A 13,511-nucleotide genomic window follows, 5' to 3' on the forward strand; every position below is an offset into this window, starting at 1 on the left:
CTACTTCTGATTATTGCTAACTTCAGTTACTTCATACTAAGCAAATCAGTGAAAATCAGTGCATTGATATACTGGTACATAAAATCCATGTAATGATATGTGACAGAAATTGAGCTAATTGCTGCCATCCATCTGCTTGCCATCTACTGGTTCGCAAGTTATTTAAAACTATTTTATTATTTGGTGTTTGTAAATATTTTAGAGACTCATAGATCTTAAAATTAGGGGAAGATTCAGAGGGTGCTATTCAAATTTATCATATCTGTATAACTTCTGATTATAGCACCTTAAGTTTTGATTTGTTTTTTGATATTTATTTAATATCTTTCTAAAGGTGAATGATGATATTAAAAATCTGAAGGAATTCTATAATTCAAAACCACTACCGACAAACAGGGAGGCTGAAAATGAAATTGCAATGGAGTCAGCTAATACTCAGTGGCAAAAGACTATAAAGAAAACTTTTTCCACCCAAAATATGGGTTGCTATTTTCTTAATTTAGTAAATGTGGTGAGTATAATCTGATAAACTATATTGACTTTTTTATATTTGCCTGTGATGAGATCCAATCCTAGTTCTATGCCTAGATTGTGATTTCTCCAGTACCTAGTTTTAAAGGGGCTGATGCTGTGATATACTTTAAGAATACGAAAGTATTATTTGAGTGCTTATGGCATTACAAGTAATATAAAAAGTTTTGTGGTTGGCAATGACAGAGCCCTTAATGACCCAGTCTGTGCATACAAATGTAATATGTGCTCATATCTGTTTTGTTCATGTTGGAAAGCAGCACACATGAAAGTACAATATTAAGTTTATTTTACTTCCACTAAGAGGCAGGCAGTCTGTTGACTGGCTATATGAGTTCTTGTAAAGAAATGGATGTTAGAGCTACTTCCTTGCAGATAACCTTTCCCAGTGTCTTTACATTTTGCCCAACAGCTACACTGCCTAGGCATCCCTGTCTAATTTTCCAACAACACTTCATGAGGCGATCTTTTGAGATGTGCAATCATTCCCTAAGCTACACCTCCTAAAGTAATCCCAATTAATGTAGACAGCCTGGATACCCAGCTGCTCTTTCTGCTTTTGTAGGACAAACTAGGGAGCAATTAAATTACATACTAAGCTGAGAAGGGGGAGGTAGTGCTGGTAAACCACAGCAGCATGTAGGGTGAGCTGGAAAAACCAACTGAGGGAGGGAAAGTGCTCAGACTGTTAGTGTGGCTGAAGGTTTGTGTCCCTGCTGGATGCAGCCCAGCACAGCTAAGTCAGTCAGAGTAATGGCAAAGTCACTTGAAGTCTTGACACATATTTCAGGCATTTTCTCCCTAAAGACCTGGAAATATGTCGTCACCATATTTTCTGCTACCCTGTTCCCATGATATTCCCAGGTTGTGGCTTTTAAGTATCCAGAAGATATGGATCATACTAGTAATTTACAAAAACAACTTCTCTTATGAAAAAAATTAAATGAGAAAACCAGAACTGGCATTACCCAGTTTTCTGGTATTTCTCATAGAAGATCTATAGGAAAGAGGAAACTATACCAAATATTCAAATACTTTAGCCCTCCTATGCTTTGGTACTGTTTTGTTTATCGACACAAAGGGGGTGGTCTTTTCTTTACCTGCTTTGTTTTCCAGTTGCTATTTATTCTCCAAAAGGCCATTTTGGGTAGTTCTGTTTATTCAGAAATTATTTTATTTTGTCTGAGTGTGAAACAGCCATCAGACGGCAATAATTCAGTCATTACTGACCTGCTCTATGTTTTAAACTTCAGCTTTGGCTATGTCCTCAGTTTACCAATTCTGTCAATCTGTGCCTAATTAAGAGAAAAGTATATGTAAAAGTATCAGAATTTTTTTTGAAAGTTACACTAGAATAGTTGAGTTTTTATTAAGCTTTGTTTAAAACTATAAGGTTTTAATTAAATTTTATAAAAATGTGTGAAAAAAATGTCTTTTTATTTGCCAGGTAAATGAGAGTTTAATATTAGAAGTAGAAAAATCTATAAAAGTAACAGAGGATATCATTATTAATCTGAATAAACAAAGGAAAGAGCTGACTGATCTTTGGGCAATCTGGAATTTTAAAATTACTCAAGTGAAACCCATCAAGCAACAGTGCCAGATATTTAAAGAACAACTAAAAATCGTAAGTAAAATAGCTAGGAAGAAAGCAACTGTGGCAAATATTTCTAGATTGTTATTAATTTGTCTGTGACTCTCTCATCAATCTCTCATCATTATAGGTATTATTTAAGAAACAGTGATGATCAGCAAGATACAATTCTTGTCCAAAGTCTGTTCTCTGTTCTGCCAGCCAGTCATCAGGAAACATGAAATGTTTTTAATCTTTTTCCCTTACTCAAATGCATACAAGTCCAAGTCTCCACTTCAAATTCTAAGTTTTAATGAAGTTTAATTGATGTTTTACCAGCAGTGATTTTTTTTTTTTCTTTTTAAAAGCACCATTTTTTGAGACTGAATAGTTGCTAAACTAAACTGTGTCCTAATAGTTACTAAACTCAACTCCAACCAGGTTCCTGCAGAAAGAGGATTGAAACCTTCTTGGCACAGGGAGAGTGTGCAGTGCTCCTTAAAAGAAACTCTAGCTGGGCTAGTAGCAGAACCAGCTAGACTTGTAGCTGCTGTTTCTCTAGTGCAACTCATCAGTACACCAGCACATCTGTTATCACAGAAATAGTGTGTCTGTGGGTCCTGCAGTCTTGGTGTCTGAGTCGGTTTTTCATGCTGTCTTAAAGATATCTTATCACCCTTAACACTCAGAAGGTTTGTGACAGAGGGGTTTTACTGACAGCATTTGGGTGCCTGGTTTGAGGAAGGTTTTTGTTACAAATTTAGATTTTACTTTAAATTTGGGTTGTCTTTTTTTAGTTTATTTCAGTTAGAAATGCTGAACTTTTTGATTATCTTTTAGACTGCCCGTGGATTAGAGATTCTTCAAGAGGCTCTCCAGCTTGCAGCACCAGTTGACCTTGGAAGTGACCTTTTAATTGTTTTGGAACTACAGAAGAAGCTTAACCAAATGAAACCACACTATGAGGTGAGGAGCCAAGCTAGTGGAGTGAAGGGTGCATCAAAAGCTGGTTTTGGTCCCGTAGAGATTCATATCCACATTGACACCAGACACTCCATCTGGATTTGAAGTGTTTTGTGTTTTACATCAGTTTTCCAGGAGGAAGTGTTTGTGTGTGTTTATAAGGTAGTGGAGAAGACATTTTGCCTTCAGTGTTCAGAGAATGTCCCGTGTGGTGTTAGCTGTGTATTAGTGCGACACACAAGCATTGGGGGGGTGGAAGTGCAAGGAGAGCATCAGCTCCATGCTTTTGAGTTCAGAGCTGGTCAGAGGCTGAGGTACATCATAGTGAACTTTCTACCTCCTGTGAATACTGTCTCTATGTTTTAGCAATTCACTCTGCTGTTGTCCTGTAATTATGTTTGACTTGTTTTCATGCAAGGCTGGGCGATAGCTGAGATTCGTGCCTAGCACAAAGTACAGAATGTAGGGTTTTAAAGTTCATGTCATTGACTTCTCCCCAAGGCAATTTGCCACTGTTGGGTGGTTATTTCATCAAGTGTAACGGAAAAATTGCAAGTATGTTTGTGCAAATTGAGTAACTTCTCTGATTTTTGTTAGCAACTGAATGCTGAGCTTGAGTACCTGGTAAAATTATTGGAATTGCCAAGCCAGAAAGAATTTCCTGTGAAAGAGAATTCCGAGAGATTAAGTGAGCTTATTCATTTCCATCAAATGGTAAAGGATGCAATGATAGAGTATGATGAGATTTTCTGCAAGACAGTTAAATTCCATCACATTAAAAAAGAAGTGAGTATAATATTTTAAAATACATATTCTTCCCATTGTAGTTAAACTCTCTTTGGTTTCAGTTCCTGTTGCTTTTCTTTCCTTTTGCCCAAGAAATAACATTAATCAGCCTGGTGATCAGTATTAAAATCTTGGATCTAAAACTGCATGAATCATTAAAATTTAAAACTCAGATCTGAACCCAATTTTAATTACTTAAACCCACCTCAAAAAAGTTTAGGTGGGTCAGGAAGAAATGTTAAGTTTTATTTTAAACACACACTGATTTTTGGTTTTGTATATTTCAGCTGGAATGTCTATCAATATCAGGAGAACTGGATATTCCTGAAATATGTTGTAACCCTGAAAATGTGCACCAGGCTAAAGCCTACCTTGTGAATTCTCAGGAGAAACATGCACATATTAGACAGCTATATAATCTACTTATTACCCAGGGAGTGGATATCTTGTCTGCAGTACAGCAACCTGTGAGTATAAGTAGAATAATTTTGAAATCAAGGATAAATATGAAAGATTATTGGACTTATCTGACTGAATTTTAGATGTGCAAAAATGTATTACTACTCCAAGAAAAATACAGAGGGAACTTTAAGGAAATTAATCTTAAAATATCAGTGCTCAGAAAAAAGAAAAAAACATAACTTTCTTTAGTATTTTTTGTGACGTTCAAGGCCTTAATGGCAATTTCTTGAATCTCTACAATCCTGCTACTTTGTAAAGGTTGCTTTGCAGATTTATTCTTCTATAAAGAAAGGAAACAGAAGAACAAAAAAAGTAAATATAATCACAGTTTTGTGATTGTATTTACAGATTCAAGACTGATTTGCGTGACAAGATGGATATCATTTTAGAAAGGAATTATTTATTCAGGGAAGAATTTTCATCACCCTATATTCATTCACTTACTAAGAAAGCAAGACTTTCCTTGTGACCTGGCTAGATTATTCATACTGGCAGTCTGCTCTTCAGATACCCCAAATTGATTGATGGCAGAGAGGAGCTATTCTTCAGGTGGCGAAGGCCGAGAGTAGGTCACTTCCTCTTTGCTCAGAGAAGACAAAATGTTTAAGTTGTGACTGAGACCCAAAACTACTCCCCAGATTACCAGTGACTGAAACTGCTATGTCCTTGCTGTCCTTCCCGTGAAGATTTAATAGTTTACTCTAGCCCATTGTGGCTGACTGTACATGTTCTGCCTCAATCATTTTCATTCTGGATTGCTTAAATCAATACATTTCCCGAGACTGATCAATTTTTTTGTCTCTGTCCTCATTAGAATTGCTTGAATGTTTCTGTAAAGAATCTGAAGCAAGAACTTGCTAGATTTGAGTGTGATAGCATAAACTGGAGCTCCAGAGCTGATAAGTATGAGGAAGAACTGTCACAGTATTTCCAACACTGCACCACTCAAGAGGATATAAATGAGGTAAATGGGATAAATCCCAACACACTGAATGGCTGTTAAAAGAGCTGTTGTGTTCTATAATATACATTACTGTTTACCATTTCTCTAAATGCTTCATATGTATACAGAAAAACAGACTTTCATTTTAGCAGCAACCTTGGATCTATGCAGCAGCAACCTTGGATCTGTGCAGCAGCAACAGTAATCTGTGGTTCAAGGCTCTGCTGTTCAGGATTCTATCAAGTGGTTGGACTGGCGATAAAATGCTTGCACGGTACCAAGAGGACTGGAAATAGAGAAGCTATATTTTCTTTGGCCTTCAGCTCAGTCAGCTTCATCTGAAACACGAGTCTTCACAACTTTTTCTTATGAAGCTAAAGTTTCAAACAAAAGTAGAATTTATACATATTGCCGTTGCAAGGCTGTTGGAAAGAACTTTCAATATTTTAATGGAAAGTTCAGAATAAGCTAGTACTAACAATTTTTCAGAAACACGAGATATGATACTTTAAAAACTGCTAGGAGGAAAGGAAATGTTCATTGGCACAAGAGACTAGAATTTAGCATTATGGAACTTAGGTTAGGAATAATTCCTCAGTTAATATGATTATCAACTTAACATCTTGGTAGGCCAAATAAAAATGCATCCACAAATTAGCATGTTGCATTCCTTAGATGTCTCCACAAAAATTGGTTTAGGAAAACCTCTCAAAGAATTAAGTTTCCCAGAGTGATTCATTAAAATAAGAGGATGATGGGCTCTGTGCTTGATGTTCTGTAGATTGTATTCCTCTGCCTTTGTGAAGTACAGAATCTGGATTCTGAGCTGGAAGGATTTCACGATAATATTCCCTGTAGCATGAAGCAGAGGTAGTAAAAATACAGGATAAGTTATATATTCTTATTTTTTATCTTTTGCTAGGTGAATCTACACCTGAGTAAAGACAGACTATATTTTGTGAAAATCACCAAAGAAGAGGTGACTGAGATCTTTGTCCCAACTATTTTTGAGAAAATTATTGTTTGGGTTTTCTTTTAAAAATTATTTTGTGTGTTTGTGAAAAGTATACATTTTCACAAAAAGATGATTTGAAACTGAAAAAATATTTTCATAAAAAGGTTTCTTTGAATATCAGTTACACTTCTAGTTACAAGCTGAGTGTTTCATGTTGGTCTTCTGTAACTCTTTGTCTGATGGTAAGAGGTAGCAGGAAGAGCACAAGGTTAGGAGAAGCACTCTGGCAGAGGGAGCCATGCTGTAGAAGAGAGTGAAGCATGAAGTATCTAAACAAGAAGTCCCATTGTACTTCACAGTGTCATGGCAGAATCAGACTATCTGAGGTTTGAAATAAAATGTTCTAGGTTTTTATTGAAAACCCCTCAAATTTGCTGAAGAAAAGGAAGTCTGTATGAGGCTGGCCATATTCAGACACACTGTTAAATAAAAGAATCTTTGTTTCTGTCCTTTGGTTCTGGGATTACATAATGAGGGCAAGAGAATGTGGCTCCCTTCTAAGAAGAATTATTTTTCTATTTTTGTTGCTTTTTAGACTACAAGGGAAAGCAGAAAGGAGAGGTAAAAGCCAATCTTCTGTCTCTCAAATGTAAATAAAAGGTCACGTCAGTGGTGGGTTACTCACCACGTGCCCTATACAGCAAAATGTATCTTTTGTCATCTGGTAGTTATTGGATACTTTCTGTAAAATAACTGCATAACAATTACAGTGTTCACTATTGGTTGGTTTTGGTATTTTTTTTCTGTTTCAGTTGGGAAAGTAATGTTTATAAGTTAAGTTAAAACCTGTAATTCTCAAACCTATTTAAATCTTGAACATAAACTAACAGAAATATACTAATTTGGCATGTGGATACCTTTTTCTTTAAGTTCCTTTTCTATTGTAGATTAGCATAGAAGATGAAGGTATTTCCTAAACAAATATTTGGCTAATGTACCTGTATATGCCTTAATATACTGCCATTTTCTTACTTTTTTTTTTTTCATTAAGTATTTATAACTAATTTTGTTCAGTGATCAAGAAACCAGACACCAGAATACCTCAAGAATACTATCTATGAGTATTACCTTCAGTATCTTAAATTCTGTCAATTTTATCATCAGAAATTGAATATTGCTAGTATGTAGCAGACCTGTCTGAACGTAACAATTTATTTACTCTCTACTGTGTCTAAGCAAATAAGTATTTCATGTGCCAGCAGCAAGCAGCAGCTGTTCATGGCTGTCATATAGTAAACAGCCAACCAGATAATTTAGTAGTGATTTACCAGTTTACAGAGCAAACTTTAAAGCTGACTGAAAATATTTGGGATTCTGCTGTAAATACTTACATTATTTATGTTTGATGTGATTAATTTAAGTGTGTAAATACAGCATGGGAATTAGGGATTTGGTGTTTAGGACTCCGTGTTTGAAAAGATCCTTAGAGGACTTAGCAAGTTCCCTTTGTTTGTAACATACTGGTGCTTCTATAAGAAACAAGGAAACAAATACTGAAATTTATAGCCAAGAATCTGTAGCATGAATTTTGAGACAGCCTTGGAGAAGAGTAAAATGTCTGCCTTTTCCGTGCCTTCTCTAATTTAGAGAGAATTTGAAAAGGCAAAAATAAGTATTTATGTCCTCTACATGTTGGAGAAGTATAAGGAAAGCTCATCTTTGGGATCTGAATTTGCCAGTTTGGGCTTCTGGCTTCACTAGCTGGTTTGGGTAGCAGCCTCTGAGGAGCCGCACCTCCACTGTGTTACACTGCAGTCGTTTGTGACCTCAGCCTCGGGTACACTGATATGCTGGACATAGTAATGCTATAATGGATCTTTTCAGGGGATTAAAAGTGACACAATTAATTACACATGATAGCTTTTGCGATGAAAAAGCCTTTTCTTTAGGTGATCACTTTAAAAATAACATTATGCATGTCTGCATAAAGCTTGCAACAGATTCTGAAGTAGGTTCACAGCTCTTCCCAGCCATCTCATTTCTTCTTCACCATGTCATTACTTATAGATTTATGGAAAGGTATGACTGGAAATACGGATTTTAACCACAAATGGTAATGAGCTATCTTTATTCACAAGTCAGTAGGAACCGATATGCAGCCACATTTCTCACCTTGTAATTTATTTTGATTGTTGCTCCAGGAGTAAAGTAGTCATTAATGACTTGACCAGCACCTTTCTTTTCTTTCCTTTCCTTTCCACTTTTTGTTTGACTGTTTCTTAATCTTTGTCACTTTGAAAATTTATTTTCAGCAACCTGCTTTTATGGGGTGTTTTGATTATTGCTGCTACTAGAAGTTTTGTATATGAATAGAAAGGGAAAGGTAAGGGATTAACAACATTGAAGTTCCTTCTAGAGTGGCTCCCACAGGAATCAAAGTATTTACTGGAATGCTACTGCTAACAAAAACATGTTTAAAGCATCTTTTAAACTTGATTTTTCCATTTATTTTATGGTCCTACGATAAACTGAAGCAATTGGTACTTAAACCCATCTCCTCCACTATCATTCTCCACCCATGACAGGGCAGCTATAGTTAGGAACAGCTGCCTGATAAAAGACTATGACACAATAGGCAAGGTACAGAGTTCCATTAAAGTAGTGGGCTGAAGTCACTGAAACATATTTGGATGCATAATCCCTTTATTATTCCTCCTTTCATCTTGCAAAACTGAGATATGTTTAGATTCCTAAAAATTGGAAGCCATACATTGTGCTTGGTGCAATTGCTGACGATAACAGGAGTTGTGCACATGCAGTCTGATGTCCAAGTCAGAGCTGGATCTGGTTTTTCCACTGAGGCTAAAAGAGAAGAGTCACAGCAGCTGCAGACCTTTGACACATGAGCCATCATATCTGAAACAAGGAGATCTAATTTCACATACTGCTATGGGGAGAGCCTCTGGCCTTATAAATTATCACTATTAGACTATAGGAGCCCAAACTAGTGAAATAAACTAAAACTCTTGTTCATCTTTTCTTCCCCACAAAATTGAAGCAGCAAATAAGACTCTTGTATTCTGAATAAAATTGTTCTGCAGAAGTGATTACATTAACAGAGGGCTTTTAGATAGACTTTATTATTCTGCGTACTTAGGTGGGATAAAGAGCTTAAATTAATTGGAGATCACAGGGCCAGTGATAGAATTCCCTTCCTTTCCATTACACTGAGTGAGCACCATCTGTTTATTCACTGCTGAAATAATGCAGCAACATCCCACTACATGAAATGAAAATGAAAAATATATCCCTTGATGGATTAACTTTAGTATATAATAATAATGATTGATTGTTAGCAGTTCCAATAACAGTAGCTGCAAAATAAGCCTTCATTACTTCCTGGATTCTTTGGCAGGAAGGAGGAGGGGGACAGGACTAAGTCTGTGGGACTTTTTAATATTAAAAAATCCTCAAATACACATTTAAATATCAAATTGTGGATGTGACATGAACTTGTTAACAATAATTAAGTAAGTTCTTTTCATCTGTGTGTCTGAAGTAACATATCCTAAAGCATTAGAACTTCTGCATTCCTTTACATCAGTGTCTTTAAATAAATATAAGTTTGCATAATTAATTTATTATTATTATTATATATTATCCTAAAAGCAAAATATTGTTGATGTAAAGGTTTTGAAATTCTTAAAATCAATATTTTGGTCATTTTTATAGTCTTCCATTTCAAATGTTATGAATTAATTACAAATAACTTGAAAATGTGATCATGGAATTGCAAGGTAATTAAAATAGTACTGATTTTGAGTAGGTTCTTTATTTGTCTGATTCTTGTATCTCTTGCTTAAAGAAATTAAAAAGTAACAGTAATATCTGAAAGGACTTTTAAAAGTTGCAAATAAAATTGGTTGCATAGCTTTCAGAGAAAAAATATAAAGAAGACTATGCTTAAAAATTTCATAGCCCTTTAACAATAATTTATCTAAATGGTTTTGATATGCTTATTTATATAACATTGATAATGAAAAAAAAAAGACATCTTGTTTATTAAAGGCCCACATGTAAGACAATATTAAAGTAAACATAACTGTCACTTGAAAACAAAAAATAAAGAATATAACAACTCTATATTATGACTAGTTCTCATGGTAAATAAACACTGGGTTTAAATTTATGTACATCATATATGACTCTTCTTTTTGATATGTATTAAACTCTTTCTGGTAAATTGGAAAGCATCTGATCCGTATGTATATAAATGAAATTGCAGATTTCTAGAGCTTCATCAGTGTCATTCCTATCCTTCTGACTCTTTATAATATTTTTCTGTAGATTAAAGAAAGTGTAGCTATATTCCATCTAATTAAGAAAAGAGTTTTAGAACAAATTTAATGTAACTAGATTTAATAGTAGTTAGCTGATATGAGTTCATCTGAAAAGTCTTGAAAGTCATGAACACTTCCTAATTGGACCTACTTAGTTGAGTTTAATTTATATTGTCATAAGAATAATTTTCCCTAATGTTGGGCTTGCTGCACCACATCAGTGCTGACTGGCAAAAGTATTCTCACACAGTACCAAGTCTACTAGCAGTAGTTAGGCGAGGCTTTCTGTGTCTGCTAGGCACAATCTCTCTGCTGCCATATTCAGAGCATAGTTATTTGCAAGTCAGATGGTCATACAGTGTACATCTTGATCCTGCAAAGAGCTGTATTCCTCTTTGTATGCTGTGAGTAATTGTACTAAGATGCTTGGACTAACACAGTGTATAAAATTAAGCCCATACGGAACTTCTTTTAGGAAGCAGGACTTTTGTAAAAGGGGTAGGGAATGGGATGATACACCAGCCAAAGAACAACCTGACATAAAGTAAATGTTTTATTGTAGGACAAGAGTAATATGAATAAAACCGAATCTACTTGCCCAGGCCCAATAAACTGTTTTTTTGGAAACTAAGTATGGGTATACATTTACATGACTACCATTTCTACTAAATGGACTACAGGATGTGAAGGGCATCTACCTCCAGTTAAAATCAGTGGAAGATCCTGGACAAGATTTTTTTCATAGGTTGTCTGAGCAATGATCCCATCCCTTGTCTGAACCCTTTTTTTGCCCCAGTCATTCTGGAAACAGTATTCTGCATCCAGAAAGCAAAAATACTGATTTAGCATGATTACGAGTTTCCATTACTGTAAAGAAATTCTGAGGAACAAAGGATGCTTTATGAGATGGCATAGTATTACTAATTTCTCTATTAAATTTTAAGTGTTCAAATTGTTCATTAAACAGCTCTTGAAAAAACCTAAATTGATGTGTGATGTGTCATTTTTTTACTAACAAATGTGCTTACTCTGTTACAGCTCAGAGAATCATTTAAGGATCTCAAAAAGAAATTCAACAATTTGAAGTTTAACTATATGAAGAAAAGCGAAAAAGCTCGAAATATGAAAGTGCTTAGAATACAGATTCAGCAAGTTGATACATATGCAGAGAAAATACAGGTAATAGAAATTCTAGGCTTAGTAAAAGCTTCACCTGTTGAATTACGTGGCCTATGCCAAGCCCATCGCAGGAGATTGGCACATCACAAAATTTGTTGTGCACTTCTCTTACTCATCATTATATCCTTCCTGTCTGTCATTGCCTGAGACATTTTTCACTGTTCTATTCCTGTTACTTTTCCACTTACTTCAGTGAAATTATGTTGACTCAATTCCTGACTTCACTGCTTTTATCCGCCATTATTTTTCTTAATCTTTTTTTCTTTTAATCTTTTATTCTTTTTGACTCTATTACTTCACAATACATGTGACCTAGTCTTTCTTCTCCTTAAAAAAACCCAAAATAATCATCTCTGGCATGAAGCTACTTTCTTGTCTTTCTCATTTCTTCACGTAAGATGAACCTTTTCGTTACAACCTTTGGCTGTATTCATTGCCTGGAGTTGATCATGCTCATTTGCACCTTAGAACCCTGCTAGCTTCACCCATTTTTCACATTCACCAGAAAATATTCCTTCAATGGTCTTTTTAGTTGCAAATCATGCATGACCATGTTTTATTACTGCAGATATTTGTTTATTTTTAAGCTGAAAAAATTAGCTCAATTATACATTTAATAAATATAATTTATATTGATTTTAGTTAGCATTGCAGAGGTCCTCCAGTTTCCTTTGATTTTTGAAAGAGCAGCTTGTAATTTTTAAAACAAAGGACAATAATATGTTTGTATGGTTTTCCCCTGCTTTTTATATTAAACTTCTAAAAATAGAAACATTTTGTTGTGGTATTTAATATTGCAATGTCTTTTAAACAGATTCTTAAAAAGAAGATGGATAATTTAGAGAAGAAGGTCATTGACCCTTTTGCAAATGAACCTAATGCTAAAGTTAGAGTTCTCTTGGGCTCAATCAGTGACTTACAAAAACAGCTGAATGATTTTAACATGGTTGTGGAAGATTACAAGCAAAATCTGGATCTCATGGAGCATCTGCAACAGATGATGAAAGAGGTACTAGTAAACCCTAGACCCCCACGGTGGCTGTAATAATGAACCAGGACAGGGATAGACAAAAGTGATTTAACTGCCTCAAGGTTAATCTGTAGCTTCCAAAAGTAATAAGTTGGTAAAAAAAATTTCTTTTTTAATTATTTCTTCCTAAATTTGCGGTGAGAGGGGGAAATAAATGTGCAATGTCACCATATTCATGCAACTGGGGTCTCCACCTCCACATGACTTTCATAGTCATTCAGCATGTCTGTGATCATACCCATGAGCTCATTTTCTCTAAGTAAGCCCTGAGGCAATACAGAAAGTGCCACGAAGTCCTCTTTGATAGCTGACAAACTATGAGAGGCTGGTTATCACAGTTACCACTGTGGTTTATGTAATGATGAACTGAAATGTAAAATACTCAGTTCCTTATCAGAAGAATATATTTTTTAACAGACTAAGTTGTTAAATATATCTATAATTTTTTTCTGAACTGCAGTCTGTCTTATTGGAGACTTTCATAACTTTATTTTAATGTGTCTGAGGACTGTCTCATGCATTGTCTTTTTTAAAAGAAAAAAGGTTTGTAAGAGTATTGTAACAGTATTTTCCTTCTTGCCATATTTTATTGGTGCTCTTGCCGTGGGGCAAGCTCATTCTGGTCATCATTGTTTATATTTAGAGATAACATTGCTCTTATCTCCAAAGAGATCTAAGTGTGTGACAAATTCCCTTAATGATGAATCACAATACTAAAGTTTTGTTAAAGAGATGTTTTCAGTGCCCAG

General features: G+C 35.1%; 1 protein-coding gene across 5 annotated transcripts in view; it reads left to right on the forward strand.

Moving 5' to 3' along the window:
* Positions 1-13,511, forward strand: part of CCDC141 (coiled-coil domain containing 141) — a 71,775-nt gene that overhangs the window by 38,880 nt on the left and 19,384 nt on the right. For all 5 annotated transcript variants that reach the window (XM_069020522.1, XM_069020520.1, XM_069020521.1 and 2 more), the window contains 8 exons: positions 335-511; positions 1,979-2,158; positions 2,945-3,070; positions 3,665-3,853; positions 4,141-4,320; positions 5,130-5,279; positions 11,592-11,732; positions 12,547-12,741. In XM_069020522.1, coding sequence (XP_068876623.1) covers positions 335-511; positions 1,979-2,158; positions 2,945-3,070; positions 3,665-3,853; positions 4,141-4,320; positions 5,130-5,279; positions 11,592-11,732; positions 12,547-12,741 — 1,338 coding nt within the window. The remainder of the gene's footprint in view (positions 1-334; positions 512-1,978; positions 2,159-2,944; positions 3,071-3,664; positions 3,854-4,140; positions 4,321-5,129; positions 5,280-11,591; positions 11,733-12,546; positions 12,742-13,511) is intronic.

This window comes from Aphelocoma coerulescens, chromosome 7 (assembly GCF_041296385.1).
Source record: "Aphelocoma coerulescens isolate FSJ_1873_10779 chromosome 7, UR_Acoe_1.0, whole genome shotgun sequence".
In the NCBI taxonomy this organism is placed as follows: Eukaryota; Metazoa; Chordata; class Aves; order Passeriformes; family Corvidae; genus Aphelocoma; species Aphelocoma coerulescens.